At 39.1% G+C, this 24,800-nt stretch overlaps 1 protein-coding gene and 1 long non-coding RNA gene across 2 annotated transcripts; one reads left to right on the forward strand and one right to left on the reverse strand.

Annotated features, from left to right (window-relative positions):
* Positions 1-7,470, reverse strand: LOC133540369 (uncharacterized). The gene is made up of 3 exons (XR_009803612.1): positions 6,229-7,470; positions 6,098-6,163; positions 1-456 (listed from the first exon to the last, which is right to left on the reverse strand). It is a non-coding gene; the product is annotated as an uncharacterized LOC133540369 (long non-coding RNA).
* Positions 7,151-24,157, forward strand: eif4g2a (eukaryotic translation initiation factor 4, gamma 2a). The gene is made up of 21 exons (XM_061882885.1): positions 7,151-7,207; positions 7,936-8,041; positions 8,167-8,223; positions 15,567-15,692; positions 15,791-15,893; positions 15,983-16,114; positions 16,190-16,256; positions 16,334-16,485; positions 16,560-16,670; positions 16,768-16,950; positions 17,033-17,186; positions 17,860-18,020; positions 18,090-18,197; positions 18,327-18,434; positions 18,510-18,617; positions 19,393-19,608; positions 19,681-19,939; positions 22,003-22,207; positions 22,631-22,839; positions 22,909-23,030; positions 23,105-24,157. The coding sequence occupies exons 8-21, from the start codon at positions 16,402-16,404 to the stop codon at positions 23,168-23,170; spliced, it is 2,094 nt and encodes a 697-aa protein (XP_061738869.1). The 5' UTR covers positions 7,151-7,207; positions 7,936-8,041; positions 8,167-8,223; positions 15,567-15,692; positions 15,791-15,893; positions 15,983-16,114; positions 16,190-16,256; positions 16,334-16,401; the 3' UTR covers positions 23,171-24,157.
* Positions 24,158-24,800: the final 643 nt, after the last annotated feature.

Raw genomic sequence — 24,800 nt, forward strand, 5'->3', positions numbered from 1 at the left:
TACAGTACATATTCCGTACAATTGACCACAAATGATTATATCACTCTTTCGGGTAACATCCGAATAAGTTTTTCAACTTGTTTAAGTCGGGGTCCACGTTAATCAATTCATGGTACAAATATATACTATCAGCATAATACAGTCATCACACAAGTTAATCATCAGAGTATATACATTGAATTATCTACATTACTTTCAATCCGGGAGGTGGGATGTGGAGGGGGGGGTTAGGTTGGGTTGATTTCAGCACTTCAGTCATCAACAATTGCATCGTCAGAGAAATGGACATTGTAGACAGTCTGACTTGGTAGGATACTTACAGCCAGCAGTGAGAATAGTGAGTTCAGAAACCATAAGAACAAGTATATACATTTGATTATTTACAATCCGGGGAAGTGTGGAGGTGTTCTTTTAGTGCGCTTTTGAAGAATGATACAGATGCACTTTCTGTTACACCTGTTGGGAGAGCATTCCATATTATTGTGGCATAGAAGGAGAATGAGTTAAGACATTTGTTGGATCGGAATCTGGGTTTAACATGGTTTAAGGAGCTCCCCCTGGTGTTGTGGGTATGGCGGTCATTTACGTTTTGGAAGTAGTTTGACGTGTACTTCGGTATCAGGGAGGTGTAGCAGATTTTATAGACTCGGCTCAGTGCAAATTGTTTTACTCTGTCTTCCTCCCTGAGCCAGCCCACTTTGGAGAAGTGGGTAGAAGTGAGGTGTGATCTGGGGTAGAGATCTAGAACAGTGGTTCTCAAATGGGTGTACGCGTACCCCTGGGGGTACTTGAAGATATGCCAAAGGGTACGTGAGATTTTTTTTTAAATATTGTAACAATAGCCACAATTCAAAAATCCTTTATAAATATATTTATTGAATAAAATATAAATGTAAGTTCATAAACTGTGGAAAAAAATACAACAATGCAATATTCAGTGTTGACAGCTAGATTTTTGTGGACATGTTCCATAAATATTGATGTTAAAGATTTTTTTTTTGTGAAGAAATGTTAAGAATTAAGTTCATGAATCCAGATGGATCTCTATTACAATCCCCAAAGAGGGCACTTTAAGTTGATGATTACTTCTATGTGTAGAAATCATTATCCATCCATCCATCCATTTTCTACTGCTTATTCCTTTTGGGGTCGCGGGGATCGCTGGTACCTATCTCAGCTACAATCGGGCGGAAGGCGGGGTACACCCTGGACAAGTAACCATCTCATCGCAGTATTTTTCAACAAGTTTTTAGTTATTTTTATATCTTTTTTTCCAAATAGTTCAAGAAAGACCACTACAAATTAGCAATATTTTGCACTGTTATACAATTTAATAAATCAGAAACTGATGAAGTAGTGCTGTATTTTACTTCTTTATCTCTTTTTTTCAACCAAAAATGCTTTGCTCTGATTAGGGGGTACTTGAATAAAAAAAAAGTTCACAGGGGGTACATCACTGAAAAAACGTTGAGAACCACTGGTCTGGAAGTAACCTGACTAGCTTGTTCTGGGATGTTTGGAGTCTTGATTTGAGGGTTTGGAGGTGCTGGGGTACCAGGAGGTGCAAGCGTAATCGAAAAAGGGTTGAATGAGAGTTCCCGCAAGAATCTTCATGGTGCTTTTGTGCAGAGAGGAGATTCTGTAGAGCACCGGTTCTCAAATGGGGGTACGTGTACCCCTGAAGTTACTTGAAGGTATGCCAAGGGGTACGTGATATTTTTTTTAATACTCTAAAAATAGCAACAATTAAAAAATCCTTTATAAATATATTTATTGAATAGTAATTCAACAAAATATGAATGTAAGTTCATATACTGTGAGAAGAAATGCAACAATGCAATATTCAGTGTTGACAGCTAGATTTTTTGTGGACATGTTCCATAAAAATCGATGTTAAATATTTCTTTTTTTGTGAAGAAATGTTTGGAATTAAGTTCATGAATCCAGATGGATTTCTATTACAATCCCCAAAGAGGGCACTTTAAGTTGATGATTACTTCTATGTGTAGAAATCTTTATTTATAATTGAATCACTTGTTTATTTTTCAATGGGTTTTTAGTTATTTGTATATCTTTTTTTCCAAATAGTTCAAGAAATACAACTACAAATTAGCAATATTTTGCACTGTTATACAATTTAATCAATCAGAAACTGATGACATATTTTACTTCTTTATCTCTTTTTTTCAACCAAAAATGCTTTGCTTTGATTCGGGGTTACTTGAATTAAAAAAATGTTCCCAGGGGGTACAACACCGAAAAAAGGTTGAGATCCACTGCTGTAGAGAAATCTCGTTCGTTGGTTGACCTTTTTGATTACCTTGGTTGCCATTTTATCACAGGAAAGATTAGCCTCCAGAACAGCAGTAGAACACCTATGGCTTGCGAGCCAGATGTGGCTCTTTTAACGACTGTATCTGGCTCTCAGATAAATCTCAGCTGACAGTGCTTAACACGATAATAAATGAATAATTACGCTGGAAATAACAGTGTTAAAAATAACGTTCTAATAATAAAAAAATCTCATGCATTTTATTCCATCCATCCTTTTTCTACCGCACCTGTTCAAAGTTGCGGGTGGCTCAGCCAACCCCAGCTATTTTTTGGGTTACAGGAGGGTCGCCTTAATGGAAAGAAGTATTTTATTAATAATTGGTTAGCTTCAGAATAACATCCATCCCTCCATTTTCTACCGCTCATTCCATTTGGGGTGGCGGGGGGTGCTGGAGCCTATCTCAGCTACAATCGGGCGGAAGGCGGGGTACACCCTTGACAAGTCGCCACCTCATCACGGGACCAACACAGACAGACAGACAACATTCACACTCACATTCACACACTACGGACCATTTAGTTTTGCCAATCAATCTATCCCCAGGTGCATGTCTTTGGAAGTGGGAGGAAGCCCGAGTACCCGGAGGGAACCCACGCAGTCACGGGGAGGACATGCAAACTCCACACAGAAAGATCCCGAGCCCAGGATTGAACAGAGGACTACTCAGGACCTTCGTATTGTGAGGCAGACACACTAACACCTCTGCCACTCTGCTGCCCCTTCAGAATAAAAATGTTATTAAAATTAATAAGAGACTTATTATACTCTAAAAATGTGTTTGTCTTACTTAAAAATACACACATTGTATTAAGTTTTAAAAAAACATATTTTGTGGCTCTCACGGAAATACATTTTACAAAATTTGGATCAAATCAAACAAGGTCAAGTACCCAAGGATTTCAAGATAGCAAAAGTAACCCCCATTTATAAAAAAAGGAAACAAATTAGAACCTGGTAACTACCGACCTGTTTCTATTCTCAGTTCCATTTCGAAAGTAATGGAAAAAATAGTTTATGAACAGGTCGATAGATACCTCGCTACTAATAAACTAATGTACAAATTCCAATCCGGGTTCAGAACTAACCACTCCACTGACACATGCCTTCTCTATCTGACCGACCACATCAAACATGAGGTGGACGCGGGCAAATACTGCGGCATGGTCATGCTGGACATTCAGAAGGCCTTTGACACCGTTAACCACGCTATACTGTGGGATAAGTTCAGAGCAATCGGATTCGGTAAAACCTGATCGAGCTGGACGAAATCTTACTTGGAGGGGAGGAAACAGGTGGTAGAGGTGAACGGCACCGTGTCCCCTCCCCTCTCAATAAGCTGTGGAGTCCCCCAAGGCAGTATACTAGGACCTCTACTGTTCCTAATATACGTACATGACATGCCATCAGCATGCCACTGTGAATTGTTCCTGTTTGCGGATGACTCGGCCCTGCTGGTATCCGGCAAGGACAAGTCACAGGTGGAACAAATCTTCAGTGCTGAACTCCTTAATATTTGCACCTGGCTCGCTGACAACAAGCTATCCATACACTTAGGTAAAACAGAATCCATCCTATTTGGGTCCCATATCAACCTTAAGAAAGTCAGTGAATTCACTATAAAAGTGGGTGAGATTGTTATCACCAGGAAAGATGACATCACCTACCTAGGTTCCATTCTAGAGGTCAATCTTTCCTGTGATAAAATGGCAACCAATGTAATCAAAAAGGTCAACCAAAGAACGAGATTCCTCTACAGAATCTCCTCTCTGGTCAACAAAAGCACCTTGAAGATTCTAGCGGGAACTCTCATTCAACACTTTTTCGATTATGCTTGCACCTCCAAAACCCTCAAATCTCCGAACATCCCAGAACAAGCTAGTCAGGTTACTTCTAAACCTCCACCCCAGATCACACCTCACTCCAACCCACTTCTCCAAAGTGGGCAGGCTCAGGGTGGAGGACAGAGTCAAACAACTTGCACTGAGTCTAGTCTATAAAATCCGCTACACCTCCCTGATACCGAAGTACAAGTCAAACTACTTCCTTAACGTAAATGACCGCCATAACCACAACACCAACTCCACAAACCCTGTTAAACCCAGATTAGGTTTTAACTCATTCTTCTTCTATTCCACATCAATGTGGAATGCTCTCCCAACAGGTGTAAAAGTATGTGCACCTCTATCCTCCTTCAAAACCACTCTAAAACAACACCTCCAGGCAACTTAAACCCTTTATTAATACCCTCCTCCATTCACATCCCATCTCCCCGGATTGTAAATAACCTAATGTAAATAATCAGATGTATTTCTAATGTATATACTTGTTCTTATGCTATCTGAACTCACTATGTTCTCTGCTGGCTGTACATATCATATTAAGTAAGACCTACACTGTTTCAATGTCCATTTCTCTGTTGATGCAATTGTTGATGACTGAAGTACTGATATCAACCAAAGCTCCTCATCTCACCCCCCACATTGTAATTAATGTAAATAATTCAATGTATATACTATGATGATTAACTTGTGTGATGACTGTCTTATGCTGATAGTATACATTTGTACCACGAATTGATTAACGTGAACCCCGACTTAAACAAGTTAAAAAACTTATCCGGCGGGTTTTACCTTTTAGTGGTCAATTGTACGGAATATGTACTGAACTGTGCAATCTTCTAATAAAAGTTTCAATCAATCAATGGATTTAATGGCTCTTCCAGCCAAAAAGGATCCCGACCCCTGCTCTATAGAATGCAACCTAGGTAGGTGACCCGCAGAAACCCTGTTCTAAATAAATTTTACACATAATTTAGTTTTTTTTTTTTTAGAAATTTATAAATTTGAGCAACAAAAGAATCTGAGGAGCTCCCTCTGGTGTTGTGGTTATGGCGGTCATTACGTTTTGGAAGTAGTTTGATGTGTACTTTTATAGACTCGGCTCAGTGCAAGTTGTTTTACTCTATCCTCCTCCCTGAGCCAGCCCACTTTGGAGAAGTGGGTAGAAGTGAGGTGTGAGCTGCGGTGGAGGTCTAGAACAGTGGTTCTCAAACGGGGGTACGTGTACCCCTGGGGGTACTTGAAAGTATGCCAAGGAGTACGTGAGATTTTTAAAAAATATTCTAAAAATAGCTGCAATTAAAAAATCCTTTATAAATATATTTATTGAAAAATACATCAACAAAATATGAATGTAAGTTCATAACTGTGAAAAAAAATACAACAATGCAATATGCAGTGTTGACAGCTAGATTTTTTTGTGGACTTGTTCCATAAATATTGATGTTAAAGGCCTACTGAAATGAGATTTTCTTATTTAAACGGGGATAGCAGGTCCATTCTATATGTCATACTTGATCATTTCGCGATATTGCCATATTTTTGCTGAAAGGATTTAGTAGAGAACATCCACAATAAAGTTCGCAACTTTCGGTGCTGACAGAAAAGCCCTGCCTCTACCGGAAGTCGCAGACGATGACGTCACATGTTTGATGGCTCCTCACATATTCACATTGTTTTTAATGGGAGCTTCCAACAAAAAGTGCTATTCGGATCGAGAAAACGACAATTTCCCCATTAATTTGAGCGAGGATGAAAGATTTGTGTTTGAGGATATTAATAGCGACGGACTAGAAAAAAAAACAAAAAAACGTGATTGCATTGGGACGGATTCCGATGTTTTTACAGACATTTACTAGGATAATTCAGGGAAATCCCTTATCTCTCTATTGTGTTGCTAGTGTTTTAGTGAGTTTAATATTACCTGATAGTCAGAAGGGTGTCTCCACGGGTGTCTTGACGCGCAGTGTCTCAGGGGAGTCGACGGCATCTATGGATGGCACAAGCTCAGCTTTTCTCCGGTAAGAACTGACTCTTTAACCACAATTTTCTCACCGAAACCTGCTGGTTGACATTTGGTAAGGGTCCATGTTGGCTTGACCGCGCTCTGATCCATAGGAAAGTTTCACCTCCAGGAATTTTAAACAAGGAATCACCGTGTGTTTGTGTGGCTAAAGGCTAAGGTATTCCAACTCCATCTTTCTACTGTGACTTCTCCAATATTAATTGAACAAATTGCAAAAGATTCAGCAACACGGATGTCCAAAATACTGTGTAATTATGCCGTTAAAGAAGACAACTTTTAGCTGTGTGTGTGCGCAGCGCTCATACTTCCTAAAAAACTTTGACGTCTTGCGTACACGTCATCATTACACGACGTTTCCAAGACGAAACTCCCGGGAAATTTAAAATTGTAATTTGGTAAACTAAAAAGGCCGTATTATCATGTGTTGCTATGTTAATATTTCATCATTGATATATAAACTATCAGACTGCCTGGTGGGTAGTAGTGGGTTTCAGTAGGCCTTTAAAGAGTAATTAAGGGAAGCCGAACTAGATGACTCTTTCAAGCCGCAACAAAGTAATAGCTCACAAGGTTTGTTTGAGTCAGTATTCTAATGTTATTCCTGCTCCCACCAGAGAAAAGACAAGGTTGTGAAAGTTATGCAGGGCAAAACAACAACAAAGGCCCCGCCCTGTCAGAACACTTCGGCTGTACCAGAAACACAGTTGATTGCGAAACGTCTTCCGCGTTCCAGTGCCTGACGTCACCGGAGGAGGGCGACAACGTCTCAAACAGCCCCAGTCAAAAAGCGGATCCCTCGTGACGCACGCATCCAGTCAGCAGTCTTTCTTCGCAGCAGCCGGGAGCCACTACTGCTAGGCCGCAGTCTTTTATAGCCCTTTTTTCTAGCGGAAAAACCGTGTCTTTTGATCTTACGTAAACCACTATCCACTAGACATCCTCTTTCATCTCATTATTTTCTCTATATCTGTCGAAAACACGATAGAGCTGAAGTCCTTTTTGTGAAAGGTAAGCGTTTTTGGGTATTTTAACGAGCTCGGGCTAGTTAGCATTAGCTCGTTGACCTAGTTGAGGCTTAGTGTGGCTTGATGGATCTCATCGTTATCCGACGTGGACGGAATTAAGACGCCGTGCTGTAGTGGTTTGAAATTTAATTGGTGAATTGCGTATTTTCCCCTTTTAAGATAACACGAAGTAAAAGAAAAAAAATTGTACCGAGCTGTCCAAGCAATATGTCGCTGTGTGCTGACATCCGGTTTCTCAACAAAGACCTTAGAAAAACAGCTCGCTAGCTCGCTATCTAAATGCATTTGGAATACAGACAGGCTACACAAATAACATCACATTTACATGGGGTAGTTTCAATTTACACTTTAACATTTTTTCAACTTTGTTGTAGCCATTTTGGCGATTTTGGTTAAACAAGGGTGAATTCGAACACCTATTTTTATTACATTAGTTTTTTGTACTAGTGCTAAAAATGAATGCGGGTAATTTGTCCATCAGCTTGATTAATCCACCAGCATGGATGTAGGTTACATCGAAATGTGTTATATCACCGGGTTGAATGTAGTAAAAGGTTGCGAAAGGTTGCTGTTTGCTATGCTAACACCGCGTGCCGGCGGGCCTGTGTGTATTCTGCCTGACTGGCACATGGAGCACTCATGTGCTCTGTGCCCTCTAATAACCTGACAGGAGATATATAACTGATTTGTTATTCTCTCCTCTACTTCCAGGTTGTTTTCCCTGTTCCATTCCCAGAACACAATTCTTTTCAAATATATTTAGCCAAGCCGCCAAAGTGGAGAGTGTTGTTGCACCAGGGGGTCCTTCTCATTTCAGGTATTGCTCATTCGCCAACTTGTGACACACGATTCAGTCAGTGATCTAAATACGTTGTGACATGAGTCATTATTGATGCCCTCTTACATGAGCGTTTTTCTTTTTGTTTGCTGTTGGCATCACAGAGTTGGGGGAGGAGGCGGGGGTGCACCTCAGCACTTTCCCAAGGCTGAAAGCAAAAGGTAAGATGTTTTGTCTCATTTTAATATTCAACATCTAGGCCTCTTTCACACGGCAAGATCATTTTGATTTCTTTTTTTGCCTATATGCGACCTATATCAGATTTTTTCATATTTGACCCAGACTTGTATTTATATCCGTAAATCGGATAGCAGCTGAGAGGCTCCAGCACCCCCCGGGACCCCAAAAGGGACAAGCGGTAAATAAATAAATGATAAATGGGTTGTACTTGTATAGCGCTTTTCTACCTTCAAGGTACTCAAAGCGCTTTGACACTACTTCCACATTTACCCATTCACACACACATTCACACACTGATGGAGGGAGCTACCATGAAAGGCGCCAACCAGCACCCATCAGGAGCAAGGGTGAAGTGTCTTGCTCAGGACACAACGGACGTGACAAGGTTGGTTCTAGGTGGGATTTGAACCAGTGACCCTCGGGTTGCGCACGGCCACTCTCCCACTGCGCCACGCCGTCCCGATAGAAAATGGATGGATGTTTGCAATGTGACTGTAGTGTGAACGCTCCCGTGTTTTGGTCGCATTTATCCACCCAGAATGTCACTAAATAGCGTTAAGTATTGTAGGCCTGGGCCGATAAATTTTTTTTGCTGGAAGCTATATTGACATTATTGTTATTGTAATTATTGTTTTGAGACCAAATTATCCACTGATGTAATAATACATGTATAGCCTTACAATAAAATACACTTGTTTCCCTCGTGTATTTTAACGTTGTAATTGTAATTAAAACTTTTAAATCTCAATGTTAAATGAAACAAACAAAATACATTTTCTGTTTGCAATATTTTTTACTTAAGCAAAAATCACAACCAAAAGCTGTACAATAATTAAAATGGCTAACAAAGTTGTACTTCAATATTGAAAATCTTGTCAGAGGTCGAGTTGTACATTGACACTTATATTAGGACTTTTTTGCAAATAAAAATTGTAGAGTAACAATATAAATACATGCATGTTCCATGTGAAGAAACAGTATTTTTTAAAATGTTACGTATACAACTGTTTTAAATGGCAGCATGTCTTTGACGTATTTAACCACACTTTCTGTGGAGCGCACGTCATATTGCGCTGTTTAGTTTGCACTGACCTTAACTAAACCTGAAGTGTGGACTGTCAGATGTTTTTGTTTCAAGTGGGCGTGCAGGTTTGTCGTATTTGAACAAATTAGGAAAATTGGCTCCTCAGTGTTAATCCCATGTTCCAAAAGTTTAAACTGAAATATTCCCACAGTGTTGTGATGGCATTTGGTCTTGTGGTCATATTTGCTACTACATACTACCTTGTTGCACTGTGAGATGCTAGCGGATTAGCGGCACTGCCTCGACACACAAGTCAATCAATGATTATTTATATAGCCCTAAATCACTAGTGTCTCAAAGGGCTGCACAAACCACGACGACATCCTCAGTAGTGCCCACATAAGGGTAAGGAAAACTCACACCCAGTGGGACACTGGTGACAATGATGACTATGAGAAACCTTGGAGAGGACCGCATATGGATATTAAAGTCCCGCATTATAATTATCAGCGTTCGTCACTAGATCAGCAACAAACTCTGAGAATTCATTGATAAAGTCCGAATAGGGTCCTGGGGGGCGGTAGATGACAGCCAGGTATATAGGCGGCGGTGTGACAGACCTCATAATAAGCACCTAAACGATTTATATTTATTTATATTAGGACCAAGATCAAAGTTTCATTGTATATTAGTGCGACACCCCCACCCGGGCAATATGCGCATTCGTATAGTTAGGAGAAGCCTCATTTAGCGCAAAAAAGTCGTCTGGTTTAAGCCAGGTTTCGCTGAGACCGATGACGTTAAAATTGTCTCCTCTAATCACCTCATTAACTAATAACATTTTGGGAGACAATGAGCTTATGTTTAAAAAGCCTATATTATAGGTAGTGGGCTGTTTTTAGGTATTTTTTTGATCAAATTATCTATAGTAGTAGTATTAATAATGTTGCATTTATTATGCGTAGTGTACTTAAAATAATTACGACCATATCTAGGAATTGATATGACGGGAATTTTCTGATTGTTTGCTTGGTGCTGCGATAAACTGAACGCGTCATAATTTGCCACCTCAGTATAACGCATGTCCAACTCTGAAACAGTCATAGCAGAAAAAACTTGTTCTAACTTAACTGACTCCTTACCCAGACTAGCAGGCTCGCATCTTCCATTCAAATCCAGCTTCAGGATGGAGGGAAGCGGTGTTCTGTGGGGATTAGCCTTTTGCTTTGTTGTTAGCCCCGCTCTGCATCCCCGCTTCTGCTTCCGATCACACCGCTTACGTGTCTTTCGTCGACGGCCCCCGCTGGTACTATACTCCGCTAAGGACAAGATAATTCACCCCCTTCTTTTCATTCCGCACAAACGCAGGGAGCTTCTGAAATCAATGGGAAACATAAATGCTCCTGAAGTCCGTAAACACGCACCCACAAGTTAATTTATCGACGCTTGAAATCTTACCGACTTACAGCAACACTAAGTAACTTTTCAACCTTCATAAAATATTTTCATAACTTTTGGGATGGTACATCCACTTTACAACTAGTTGAATGACACATATGTCATGGCTTGAGGGGTTATATTGCTTTCACTGGCACTAAGCAACTTTGAGGAGGGTGGCAGGAACCCCACCACACAAAATAACTGCGAATGTACTGACTGCTTTACGGCATACGTCACTTCCCCCTATTACCATTCGTTACAAAGACAGAAATCGATGCGAACCCCTGCGTGCAGTTACTGATATCCTGGCCATAGCTGCAAAACAACAACAAAACCAAAGTTTTGTCTGAGGAGACAAAAAAAGAAAAAGGTAGGTTATCTGAATAAAAACAGTCAAGGATCATCTTTGGCCTGACTTTCACTCGCTGGCGTGAGCGCAAAGACAAGAGGGGATTTTCGACAAATTCTGCTTTGGCTCAATTCCTGCTGGACTAGTATTTTTTATGCTTAAATCAAAATGATAATGTTAGTGTTAGCTATAGGAAGTTTGCGTGGTTGCAATAAAAAGCCACAAAATTGATAGTTCCCAGTCCCACACTGACACAACCAGCAACAAACTCAAAAGAACTATTTAAAGGAAAACAATGTGATAACAGCACATATAAACTTTCAGTAAAATATAAAAGTTTCTACCGTGGAAAGATCAGTCACACTGAATCATTGTGGTATTTTCGTGTCTGTATGTACATCACAGTAGTTTCTGACGATTAACAACGCTATGCGCTTCCTTCATGCAAAACGCTATCGCTTTGGTGCTCTGTCCCCGCCAAATCCAAACAAAACTCCGTTATCAAGAGGGGCTTTAATTTGAATTTATCGTCTGTTAATTGACTTATCAAATGTCAGCCCAAGCCTCGCGACATGCGTCATAATTTCTCGGCATAATAGACCATTACAATATAAATTGTTGAAAATTAGCTGAAAATGGATGAAAATAATGTTTTAGGAACATTGGAAAGTCAATGTTCCACCACTTATGTCTGAGACTGCTCGCTAAATGGCTCGTCAAAGCAGACATGGACGCATAATGTCTGCTAGAGCCAAAATACTTTCCCTCTTCCTTCTTAATCATCCACGTCCAATAATTCACTTTACAAAATGTAGACTTTGATCGTACAAAATCATTGAACTTTACAAAATTGGGCCAGTACTGGAGACGGACGAGAATAAGAGCCATGTTCAATAACACTGCAGCACTTGTGACATCATGTCAGCATGCAGACCAGATTGCATTCACATTAGACAATGCTTCTTTTGTAATATGAACGACTACATAAAATGATCGTATTTGACAAGAGACCCGAATTGGATGTCCGACCCTGCAGTGTGAACATAGCCATACTAACTTGAATGGCACTATATGTACTTTAAATAGTAGAGTTGTGAGATATAAAACCGGGCTGTGGAAAACTTGAATTGTATCTCCCTTTGTAGCAAAGTATGTTGACACATTCTAGGTGTTTAACATGTCAGTAACAGGTGGTCAGCTAGCAATGCAAGAGTATGTCCGTACACCGTGCACAGCTGTCTGTAAATTGGTAATCCTCATTTACATAGTGGCAAATTAAACTACTAGGGATGTAACGGTATTAAAATCTCACAGTACGATATTATTGTGTATTAAGGCCATGGTACGATATTAAAGAATATAATAGAAAGTACTTAATTGATCCCTGGGGGAAATTCAGCACCACAGTTCACTCACAATAGACAATAATAATAATGAATAATATATTATTTATTATTGTGGTATATTTCCCTAAAAAATACTAAAATGTCATAGTGTGTAAAATGAAGTGCCAGGAATTTTTAGAATAAACATACTTACTGTAACTAAAAACATTACTAATGCTCAAATGTTCTAATCCTACTACAAACAAGTATTTTTAATTGAAAACAATTGTGCAGGGACATCCACTGTTTCCAGCAAATATTAAAAAGACTTGAGTCTTTAAAGTCAATCAATCAAAGTGTTTTTATATAGCCCTTAATCACAAGTGTCTCAAAGGACTGCACAAGCCACAACATCATCCTTGGCTCATCCCACAGTTACAATGTAAACATCCATGGTAAAACGATGTTTAGTGTCTTTCAACTTTTAGTTTCTGAGAAGCAGTGTTCTCCGCAATGGACATTGTATATCAGTCTGGAAATCCCAGAATAGTTAAAGTACCAATGATTGTCACACACACACACTAGGTGTGGTGAAATTTGTCTTCTGCTTTTGACCCATCCCCTTGATCACCCCCTGGGAAGTGAGGAGAGCACTGGGCAGCAGCGGTGCCGCACCCGGGAATCATTTATAGTGATTTAACCCCCAATTCCAACCCTTGATGCTGAGTGCCAAGCAGGGAGGCGATTGGTCCCATTTTTATATAGTCTTTGGTATGACTCGGCCGAGGTTTGAACTCCCAACCTACCGATCTCAGGGCGGACACTAAACACTAGGCCACTGAGTAAGACTTAACTAACAATTTAACTTTTAAATAATGTAAATACCTCACAAACTGATGTTTGGCTTTGTTGGCTTCAAATATATTTTCTGGGTGATGGTTTATAAGGTAGCGACTTGTCCAGGGTGTAAAATGCCTTCCGCCACTTTGCAGCTGAATTGGCTCCTGCCCCCCGCGACATTGAGAAAGACGAGCTGTGAAAAAAGGATGGATGGATTGAGGATTTGTCATGTAGCTGTTAATTTACTTCTGTTTCCCGTGCTGTAGTTTTTTTGTGTGTGTGTGTGTGTGAATGGCTGGCTCTGTGTAGCCTTTGAAATGCTCGAGACGAAAGTGGCGCGCTTTGCTTTGCAGAACGCAGACTTTCTTACCTTCGCCAAAGAGGCTTTGATAGTAGGAACACAGTTATTTTTCTTTTCTTTTTTTAGCAACATAACTCAAACAGCAATGGATAGATGTTGATGACAATTTTTAGAAAATGTCCAAAAACAATTCCTGTCATCTACTTTAAACACACTTCACTCCCAGCTTACGACGCTCCATGCCTCTGCCTCGTTGGCCCTGTGCTGCACAAAGGATTTTGGGAGATGGTTTATTTTCAGACCTGGCCAACGCTAAAGTGCCAGACAAAAACTACACACCAAGTTTTTTATTTAATACCGTCACGGCATTATTGTGAAGACTTCAAAACCATAATACAGTGGAATCTACAAATTTGTTACAACCCTTTTAACCACATTTACAGGGAAGTACCAAAATCACTGGAAGAATGGAGGATACTAATTAGCAAAGCATGCAACACCCTGATCAGGAAAAGATAAACAATGCTAACTGTAAAGTAGCTAAACAGAAGAATAGGCTTTGTGCACATTAACAGACTTGTATCTGGTACCTCATTACCAGTTCTTCCCTCACATCACAGCTTCACTCTTTTGCAGGTTTTTTGTATTTGTTTGTTTTTGAAGCATATTCGATGAATTTTCACTTTAAATTAAACATTAATATGACTAATATACTGAAAATATTTATACTATTGCAAATATTAATAATGTTCAATATTGTGGTCACTGATTAGCTCTGCCTTAGCAGCACTACTATGTTAGATGAAGAGTGTAAGGGTGGGTATTATTTCATGTTTAAAGCACTCATGATGTTATACATATATTAGAACGTCTCACTCAGATTTTTTTTATCTTCTAGCTATAAAAAATATACAATATGATTTCTAATAGGTGGAATTTTTTTTTATCAAAATTGCGAATTGAAAGGGATAAACGAGGGATGACTATGAACAAGAAATTAGCAAATTTGACAAATATGTAGGGCCAACCATAAAAGTAGACAGAGCTACTACAGTGACCACTAAGTTGCTGCGCATGTCAGCAGCCAGAGGAGGAGCAATGTTTGTTGAAAGCAAATTTTTGTTATAATTTGTATACCAAATAATGTATAATGATATATATTATTTCAAGAAGAATGCAATATTTATCGTAGCATGAATTTTAGGCCATATCGCCGATCCTTCTAAGCTTGTACTCTTCATTGGTATTTAGAATTAGCGGTTAGCTTAAGAGATGGATTTTGTCTAAAAAATGTATCCTACACACACACACAAAGCTCCTACAAGTCATGCTAGATCAGTGGTTCTCAACCTTTTTTTCAGGGATGTACCCCCTGTGAACATTTTTTTAATTCAAGTACCCCCTAATCAGAGCAAAGCATTTTTGGTTGAAAAAAGAGATAAAGAAGTAAAATACAGCACTATGTCATCAGTTTCTGATTTATTAAATTGTATAATGGTGCAAAATGTTGCTCATTTGTAGTGGTCTTTCTTGAACTATTTGGAAAAAAAGATATAAAAATAACTAAAAACTTGTTGAAAAATAAACAAGTGATTCAATTATAAATACAGATTTCTACACATAGAAATATTCATCTTAAAGTGCCCTCTTTGGGGATTGTAATGGAGATCCATGTGGATTCATGAACTTAATTCTAAAAATTTCTTCACACAAAAAAAATCTTTAACATCAATATTTCTGGAACATGTCCACAAAAAAAATCTAGCTGTCAACACTGAATATTGCATTGTTGCATTTCTTTTCACAGTTCATGAACTTACATTCATATTTTGTTGAAGTATTATTTAATACATGTATTTATAAATGATTTTTGAATTGTAGTTATTTTTAGAATATTTAAAAAAAATCTCACGTACCCTTTGGCATACCTGTAAGTACCCCCATTTGAGAACCACTGTGCGAGATGACTTAAATACAAATACTGTCACACTGTAGACCTTTTTCCACCATTTAATATAGTAACATTGGCTTTTTGTCTATTACAGCGAGTTCCTGGGGAAACCCCCAGGTTCTGTCGCTCAGAGATGGATACCTTCTCGAAACAATAGACGAGAAGTCAGCTTCTCCAACGAGAAAGGGGAGCATGATGCAATCTTCAGAAAAGTGAGAGGGTGAGTTTAAGAAGATAAATCTGGTTGACTTCCGATTGAATCAATACGTGGATTTTGTGATCCATATTAAATTTCATTGTCACTTCTCCAATTTCTAGCATACTTAATAAGTTGACACCTGAGAAGTTTGACAAACTGTGCCTGGAGCTCCTCAATGTAGGTGTAGATTCAAAGCTTGTCCTGAAAGGAATAATCTTGTTGGTAGGTGTTTTCTCAAATAACTGACTTCTGTTCACATGTGTGGCACACACTAAGTTGCATTGGTATGGTTTTTTTAATTTGCCTTTTAGATTGTTGACAAAGCCCTTGAAGAACCCAAGTACAGCCAGTTATATGCTCAACTATGTCTCCGCCTGGCAGAAGATGCACCAAACTTTGAAGATCCAACAACAGAAACCCCTGCAACAAAAAAGCAGAACACCGTAAGCAATTAATTTATACAGAAAACATTTACTCTTCGATTGTCTTCCTTCTAAATTGTCATTCTTTTTCTGCAGACATTCAGGAGACTTCTGATTTCCAAGCTTCAAGATGAGTTTGAAAATCGTGCCAGAAATGTTGAAGGTCAGTAGGTTGTGCAATGAATGATGTGTTCAAGATGTAAATTTCATTTTCTCATGAGTATTCTTTTTCCTGTGCAGTCTTTGACAAACACGATGGCCCTCTTACTTCTGAGGAGGAGGAGCAGCGTGCTATTGCGAAGATTAAAATGCTTGGAAATATCAAATTCATTGGGGAACTTGGAAAACTCCACCTTATCCATGAATCAATCCTCCATAAATGCATTAAGACAGTAAGTTCACTTGTGTCAAAAATACTCATATCAAATCAGGTTTATTTCAAGTTTTCTTACTAATTTTTTTTAAGCTTCTGGAGAAGAAGAAGAGAGTCCAACTTAAGGATATGGGGGAAGATCTGGAGTGCCTCTGTCAGATAATGAAGACAATTGGTCCTAAACTTGATCATGAAAGGGCTCGGGTATGTTTGTAAGACACTTTGCAATCTGAAGCATTCCTGTAATCTAATTATTATTATTATTTTTTTTTTTTATCACACTCTTTTCCTTTTATTCCAGTCCTTGATGAATCAGTACTTTGGCCGCATGAAGGCCTTGACAAGCAACAAAGAATTGCCTGCTAGGATTCGTTTCCTCCTGCAGAACACCGTAGAGCTGCGTGAGAACAACTGGATGCCACGTAAAGCTTATGTTGACAATGGACCAAAGACGATCCATCAAGTTCGTCAGGATGCTGTAAAAGTAACCATCAGTTTTAAGGCCCTTTCTCTCATTGGTTTACCTGTATCGTCTCATGCTGACCTGAAATATTTGTCTTTTGTAGGACCTTGGTGTCTTTATTCCACCTTCATCTGATGGCTCGAGAACTGACTTCTTTATGGATAGTTCATTCCTGGAGAGCACTTTTCTTCAGGGCAGGCTCAGATTTGACAAGGAAACACTTGGTGGGCTAGCTGATATGTTTGGACAAATGCCTGGTACGCAAACGTTTTTAATTGTTAGTGATGGTGTCTTTTTGTGTTACCAATTGAATTCAGAGCACCAATTCACTCCAATTTTTGATACCTCTGTTGCACATGATGTCACATCCAGTTGTAGATCAAGCACTTGGTGGGCAAACGGGTATATTTGTAGCGAATTGCCTTTAGGGAATGTTTCAATTTTCCATGCCAACAAAGCAAGCATGCCTTATGGTAAGCTTGTTCAGTGCTACATTATATTGTATATGCCATATGCATGCAACTGATACAATTGCCAATGTAACGTAACAATTTCAGCACCTCCTAAATTTTGAAATTAAAACTGAAATTAAGATGCACATTAAAACCAAACAGCTGGTGTGTATTAATTACAATACGTGCAGTATAAACACTTTGTAGGACTTAACAAAAGACGAGACTGGCACATTCAACTTAATGCCAATAAACACCTAGAAAAATTCGAACAAATTAATACTTGCAAATGGAAAGCACATTCTCATTAAAGGTAATTGGTAACATTATAAAGACACAAATGTACTTCTATCGATTCCCAAGTATTGGTTTAAATGTGAAAGGTACAAATTCCTAATTACGACTAACATTGCCATACAGCACATTAATTGGTGTTAAGACCTTAAATGTATTTTGGTTGTTGTCATGGCTTGTACAGGAATTGGCATCGGCACAGGTCCAGGAGTTATTCAGGACCACTACTCCCCTACACTGGGACGCCACCGCTCAAATCCATTCAATGGCCATATTGCCATGAGCAACGGTTCACATCAGACTCAGTTTGATGCAGGAAGCAAGCCTTATGTCAAACCCATGCAGGTGATTTTGCAGAATTCGGCCTCAGGTGTCCCACTCATTACTATAACAAGGTTTAAAAACACTCCATAGGGGCAAAGTTCACCAGTTTTCAGCCACAAACAGAATGGCTCGGTCCAGATGCAGTCCAAGGATATGGGTCCACGCTTTTCAAAGAAAGGAAAGCTCAATGCTGACGAGGTACTAAAAGTCTCTTAACTTCCATCTCCCTGTTGGGTCTTAAACAAGCTGGTTTAAAAATAATTTTTACATAAGTACCTATGTCTGTAAAAAAGGAAGTTTAAACTCTGTCTTCATTCACCCTTCCAGATCAGCCTGAGGCCAGCTCAGTCTTTCATCTTAAACAAAAAAGTGCCAAAGCTGCAGCCACAGATGACTATGATGCCTCCGAGTGCCCAAGGCTCCTTAATGGGACAGGTAGAAAATCAATACGGATAGAAAATCAAAATGTTGGAAATTATGTATTGACTGTACTTTTTTTTCCCCCCGTAGTCACCACCACAGCTTGGTTTAAAAACCAATCCTCCACCAATTCAGGAAAAGCCTGCAAAGCCCAACAAAAAACTGCCTCCGACTAAAGAAGAGATGCACAAAATGACGGTAATGTTCTTTCTGATGCCCTAAACCATAGTAATGGAAATTTCCGCAAAAACGCATAAATCCGCTTTTTTAAACATTAATATTCCCGTCAACATAGCACTTCTGTGTTTTTTGTTATTGAAATATTAATAAAAATAAGATTTTAAGCACAATTTTGAGTTGGACGGGGAGAAGTTCAGGAACATCGAAACAAGCTCGCTTGTTAGCTGAGCATCAAGCTAGCTCTGTTCGCTCTCGCAGGCATAGCCTAAACATTGATCGTTGTCGACTTTGCTGCTAATATTTGGATGATTACAACCATATAAGGTATATTTTTGACAAGACTGATTATAATCAGAGGTCACAACACGTAAGTATATTACCCAAGACTACAGGATAGTTACCAAATTAGAAACGGTTTAGTTCTTTGCATGCAAGTTATAGAATTTTATTTTACATTTTCAGTGATAAAAAATGTTAGTAAATTAGTAAATCTACTAAAACACAAAATATATGAGATTACATAGGACATGTGAGTGTCAAGACAGTCAAAAGTGGTTGGTGGATGAGAATAAATCTAAAGGTAAAATACAGTGTAGAAATGCACCCAATTGCAGGAATTGTACTCATGATTCTAAAAGTTCTTTCAGAATCAGAATAGTTTTTATTGCCGTGGTTTGAGAATGGGTTCGCAAAATAGGAATTTTTCGGGGTTTGTGTGCTGATGGGAATCTTCCTCTTCCCTCCCCCCGCCCTCCCTTCTTCCTTTTAAATGGTGAAAATCTTTGTCTTTTAGGAGACTCTTGTTGCAGACTATATGAACAGCAAGAATATTAGTGAGGCACTGGCAGCTGTCAAGGAGATGAGAGCTCCAAAACACTTATTGTCTGAGATGTTGAACAAGATCGTGGTGGATTCACTCAGTCGTTCAGATGACGACAAGGAACTTGTAAGCACTCTAATCCATGAACTCTGCACAGAAAGCCTTGTCACCAGTGAAAACGTACTACAGGTGAGTGAGGTACATTTAGCGCATTCACAATGAGGAAAATCACTGTTAACTAACAAAACTCTTTTTGTACAGGCTTTTATTAGTGTTCTGGACCAGTGCCCCAAGATTGAAGAAGAAATCCCGTTGGTTAAGTCCTACCTGGCTCAATTTGCAGCTCGGGCCGTCGTTGCCGACTTGATCAGCATTACAGATTTGGCCCACCAGCTGGAAAACGGCGCCTATTTCCCCCTCTTCCTGCTCTGTCTGCAGCAGATGGCCAAGCTCAAGGACCGTGAGTGGCTGATCGATCTATTCCAGAAGAGCACGGTCAACATGCAGAAGATGCTACCTGGTATGTTTAGGTTGTTCTTAAGACTCAACTATAGTATATGTACTCACTGTGCTGCCCCCTCCAATCTGTTTTTCATTATAGTGTTATGTATGAGTATGAGTATGAGTATGGCTTGACCAGGTTATGTGCTATAATTCCTGAGTGCAAACATAGATCATGACTTTTGAGAACAATGGTGGTTGAAGCAACATCCAGATTGTTGAAAGCTATATACTTAAAACTGATATAGTGTCTTTTGTTTATCTAATTGTCCAAAGTTTTTATTGGTTCCCATTTTTTGGGAAAGGGACTTTTACAACAACTTACGATTGATTCCTGGGGTGATTATTCAATTCTTGATGATTGATTCACACCGCTGGAATAAAAATAAAATATTGATCAAAACCGGTTACAAAAGCTCCTCTTGGTTACTGAGGTATATGCATGCAGATATGGCCTAAAACACCTTTTTATAAATAAATAAATTGTAATGTTCCAAAAGATTATTTAAAATTAGAAATCGATTTACAATTACAATGAAAAATAAATTCGATTTAGATGTGATGAATTTATTTTTCTAAACACGCCTATTAGTTTTGTACTGTGTCCTCGAGTGACAAGGAAGGCGGCAGGAAATAAAATATTCTATTAATACATATTACGTATGATAAAGCCGACCAATTATAGCTCTGCAGTCTTGTGGTTTACCTGTGGTTAGATGTCGGAGGATTAAAAGGAGTGGACAAGCTTGGTATCTGAAGCATATTTCAGCATTTACTGTTAGCTTTGCTTATTAGAGTTGCCATGACTATTATGATTAGTCGCTGGCAGGTTTTTCAAATGTTTATCAAACAGTAATATTGGGTGTGTATCGATTCATAAATTCGGTTCAATATTTTTGTGTCACGGTTTGATATTTTTTCGAGGCATGAACTACATTTTCATGTTTTTTTTTTACTTCGGTTTAAGATTATCAACAATTTTGTTTCAGCTGAAAAGTACAGTTTTTAATTAAATGAAATGTATCTGGTGCAGCTATACTTGCCCCGTTTTCTTAAGTTAGCTCTATATAAAACAAACAGCACCTTGTAAGCAATAATGAAATAAATGCATCTGATAAATCACCCATCTATGGACCCTGCTGTCTCTAATTGGGATTTTGTCTTGAAAATAACAGGAACTACGTTATTGGTGAAATAGGTTTGTGAAGAAATTTTGTAACTGTGCTCAAGTGTCCGCAGCAAACCCAAAGTTTTCCACAACTAAATAAGGTTGCATGTCGACGGCAAAAGTAGCAATCTCCTGATTTGTCTTTTGCCCTCTTTGAATCATGTGCTAATGGATCTGTAATTCTCCGGGTAAAGTTTGGTTCCACCCATTTCTGCACCGGGGTTATGTGAATGTAAATGTGTTGTCATATTTTTTCGTATTTCCACTGTGTGTGACACGTGCGACTTCCCGCTGTATTTTTGTCCACGACGCACTTGCCATCAGGGTCCTACTTTACACAAAAAACAAAATAGTTACACACACCAGATCTAAATGATGGTGGAGGATCTTGGATTTCAGGTATATTTGCTGTAGCTATAGCTTTGCATGTAGCTTCTGTCCCAGCAGCTTGTTTTGGTCTGAATCAATGTGGGAGGCGCCGCTTAGTGGATCTGTGCTTGATTGTGCAGCCTAAGCGCAGATCAACAGAAGTTGAAAAGTGAACGAAGACCATTGTATCAAACGGTTCGATACGTGTATCCTTGCACCCCTACTTATTACATGTCAGCAGCCAGAGATGCATTCATAACCGCTAACCTGTGTTAATGAATTTATTTTCAAAAATACTCAATGGTAAGAAGCTGTCTGCCTGATTGCAGTGCTTTTCAATTTTAGGCCGAGCAAACAAAATAAAGATGTATTAAAAACAGAAAAGGAGTCAACTATACCAAAAAGGCCTGTAGAATTAAAGGCTATAAAATGAGGGGTTACATCAGCACTATTCCTAATACCAATGTGGGAGTGATCCAGTTGTACCTGCTTGATTGACAATCCCTTTATTGGTCTAAAATAGATTTGTTACGTTCTCTTGGTAGAAATGGACCAGAACAAAGACAGAATGCTGGAGATCCTGGAGGGCAAAGGTCTTGGTTTTCTATTCCCACTGATGAAGCTGGAGAAGGAGCTTTTGAAGCAGATCAAAGTGGATCCTTCTCCGCAGTCAATCTACAAATGGATCAAAGATAACATCTCTCCCAAACTTCACACTGACAAAGGCTTTGTCAACATCCTCACCACCAGGTAGACCAATCTTCTACTTCCTTGCTGTAAGCCCAAGCTCATCATGGGGCGGCATGGCGTAGTGGGTAGAGTGGCCGTGCCAGAAACCTGAGGGTTGCAGGTTCGCTTCCCACCTATGGACATCCGATTCGCTGCCGTTGTGTCCTTGTGCAGGACACTTCACCCTTTCCCCCGGTGCCGCTCACACTGGTGAGTGAAAGATGAATGAATGATAGGTGGTGGTCGGAGGGGCCGTAGTCGCAAACTGGCAGCCACGCTTCCGTCAGTCTACCCCAGGGCAGCTGTGGCTACTGATGTAGCTGACCACCACCAGGTGTGAATGAATGATGGGTTCCCACTTCTCTGTGAGCGCTTTGAGTATCTAACAATAGAAAATTGTGATATAAATCTAATCCATTATTATTATATCCTTTTGCCTGCTAGTTTCTTGCAGTACATCGCCTATGAGATCAACCCCGATGATGATGAAGAGCAGCTGGCATCGCCCAGCAAGGAGCAGCTGGATGAGGAGAAGCAACTCCTGCTCTCCTTCAAGCCGGTCATGCAGAAGTTCCTGCATGAGCACATTGAGCTGCAAGTCAGCGCGCTCTACGCCTTGCAGGTGCACTGCAACGCTAAACACTTCCCTAAAGGTGAGTCACTGCTTATTCCGACAGGTTTGAACACACGCATCAGAAATGTAATGTTTGCTTTTCTTCCAGGCATGCTCCTGCGCTACTTTGCCTATTTTTACGACATGGAAATCATCGAAGAAGAAGCCTTCCTAACCTGGAAAGAAGATGTCACCCAAGAGTTTCCAGGAAAAGGAAAAGCCCTGTTTCATGTATGTTTACATGTTCTCTTCTCCTTGTGAGCACCTTTTTTTTTTTCGCTGATATATTTGTTGTCATTTGACAGGTGAATCAGTGGCTCACCTGGCTGGAGACTGCAGAAGAGGAGGAGTCTGAAGAGGAAGAATACTAATTAGCTGGCTAAGATCCACATGTTGGAAAGTGATTTATTTTTACTACTCAAAGTCAGCAACACCACCACTGTTACAAATCTATTAACCAGCGTCTGACATTTTATCCTTTTTATTTAAAGATGTGATTTTTAAAATCTTTTTAAATCGACTTATCGTAGTGTTGTTGGTGCAATGTTGATGGCTGTTGCAGTACACTCAGACCACCTGTTTCACATGGGGTTGCAGTCATGAAGTGCTGCCATCACTTCACTTTAAAGCCGTTTACAAAATGAGAACATGCATTGTAAAGAGACTCTCTTTAGATGCACTTTGCTGCACATCATGAGTGGTTGCAATACTATCATACACTTTCCTAATTTTCATATAAAGAGCATTCTTGAGTTGTAATAGTTAGCATATATATATATATATATATATATATATATATATATATATATACATAACACAAAAAATAAATAAAAAAGTTGTGCTTGACAGCCTACTGGAAGCTCCTCCTGCTCACTTTTCTTTTAACAGCAGGCGGTTACTAGTCTGTGGCCTTGGAGTCACTGTTGTAAGTTAAGTTCAAGAGGAGCACCAGACTGATGTTTTCTTTATTGCTTTGTGTTTTAAATGTTTGTCCATGTTTATTTTTTTTTTATGCTTGTAAAATTACCTGTTTTGTTGACTGGTATTTCTGTTTTTTACTTAAATCAAGCTTTTGGAGTCTGAACTTTTAATGTGCTGTAAAATAAATCTGTGTTGCCTTTTTTAATTTATCACTTTTTATGAATTTACCTCCTGTATCTGACTATACTTGAAGTGTTATCATAGTGAGACAGCCAAAGGTTAGGTTCCAGTTTGCCATATCATCAGGTTTTTAAAGTGGTTTTTATAATCTTCGTGCATGTGGTCGCCTGCGCTTTCTTTAGGGTGTCGCTGTAACGTAAACAAGGGTTGAGTGTGCATCTGCAGATCAACTTTAAATAAAGTTCATTTCATGGTCATTGATAGTCTGGGGTTTTACTTAAATGTTTTAAGTGTAAGATGTATATAGCTTTTAATATCGGTTGTTAGTAGACTGATCCAAAATGAATTTTAAAAAATCTGAGGGCAGTTAAAGAACGTCAATGAATCATTTTGATTCATGCAGGCAGTCACACTTTCTCTTCAGTCCAGATTTTGATTGAGAACAAAATCCTTTTCTCCAAGATTTAGTATTTGTGTTCAAGTGGTGCTAAAGAAATATTACAAACAGCTTTCAACACAATTAATGCCTGTAGATAAAAACTGCATTATCACATGGCCACTTTGTTAGACTTTAAACATTATCCCTTATTTCAATCGCAACAACCAAAAATACTCTCATCTCTACATCTATTTTAACATGGTAATTAAAAAATGATCTCTTTCTGAGAGGGAAAAATACAACACTTATGTCTTGGCCAGGGGGAGGGAACCTATGGCTCTAGAGCCAGATGTGGCTCTTTTGATGACCGCATCTGGCTCTCGGATAAATCTGACCTGACGTTGCTTAAAACGATAAGTAATGAATAATTCCACTTGTAATCACAATGTTAAAAATATAAAACATTCTCATGCATTTTTAATCCATCCGTTTTCTACCGCACCTGTTCAAGAAGTTGCGTT

The sequence above is a fragment of the Nerophis ophidion genome, linkage group LG02 (genome assembly GCF_033978795.1).
Source record: "Nerophis ophidion isolate RoL-2023_Sa linkage group LG02, RoL_Noph_v1.0, whole genome shotgun sequence".
In the NCBI taxonomy this organism is placed as follows: Eukaryota; Metazoa; Chordata; class Actinopteri; order Syngnathiformes; family Syngnathidae; genus Nerophis; species Nerophis ophidion.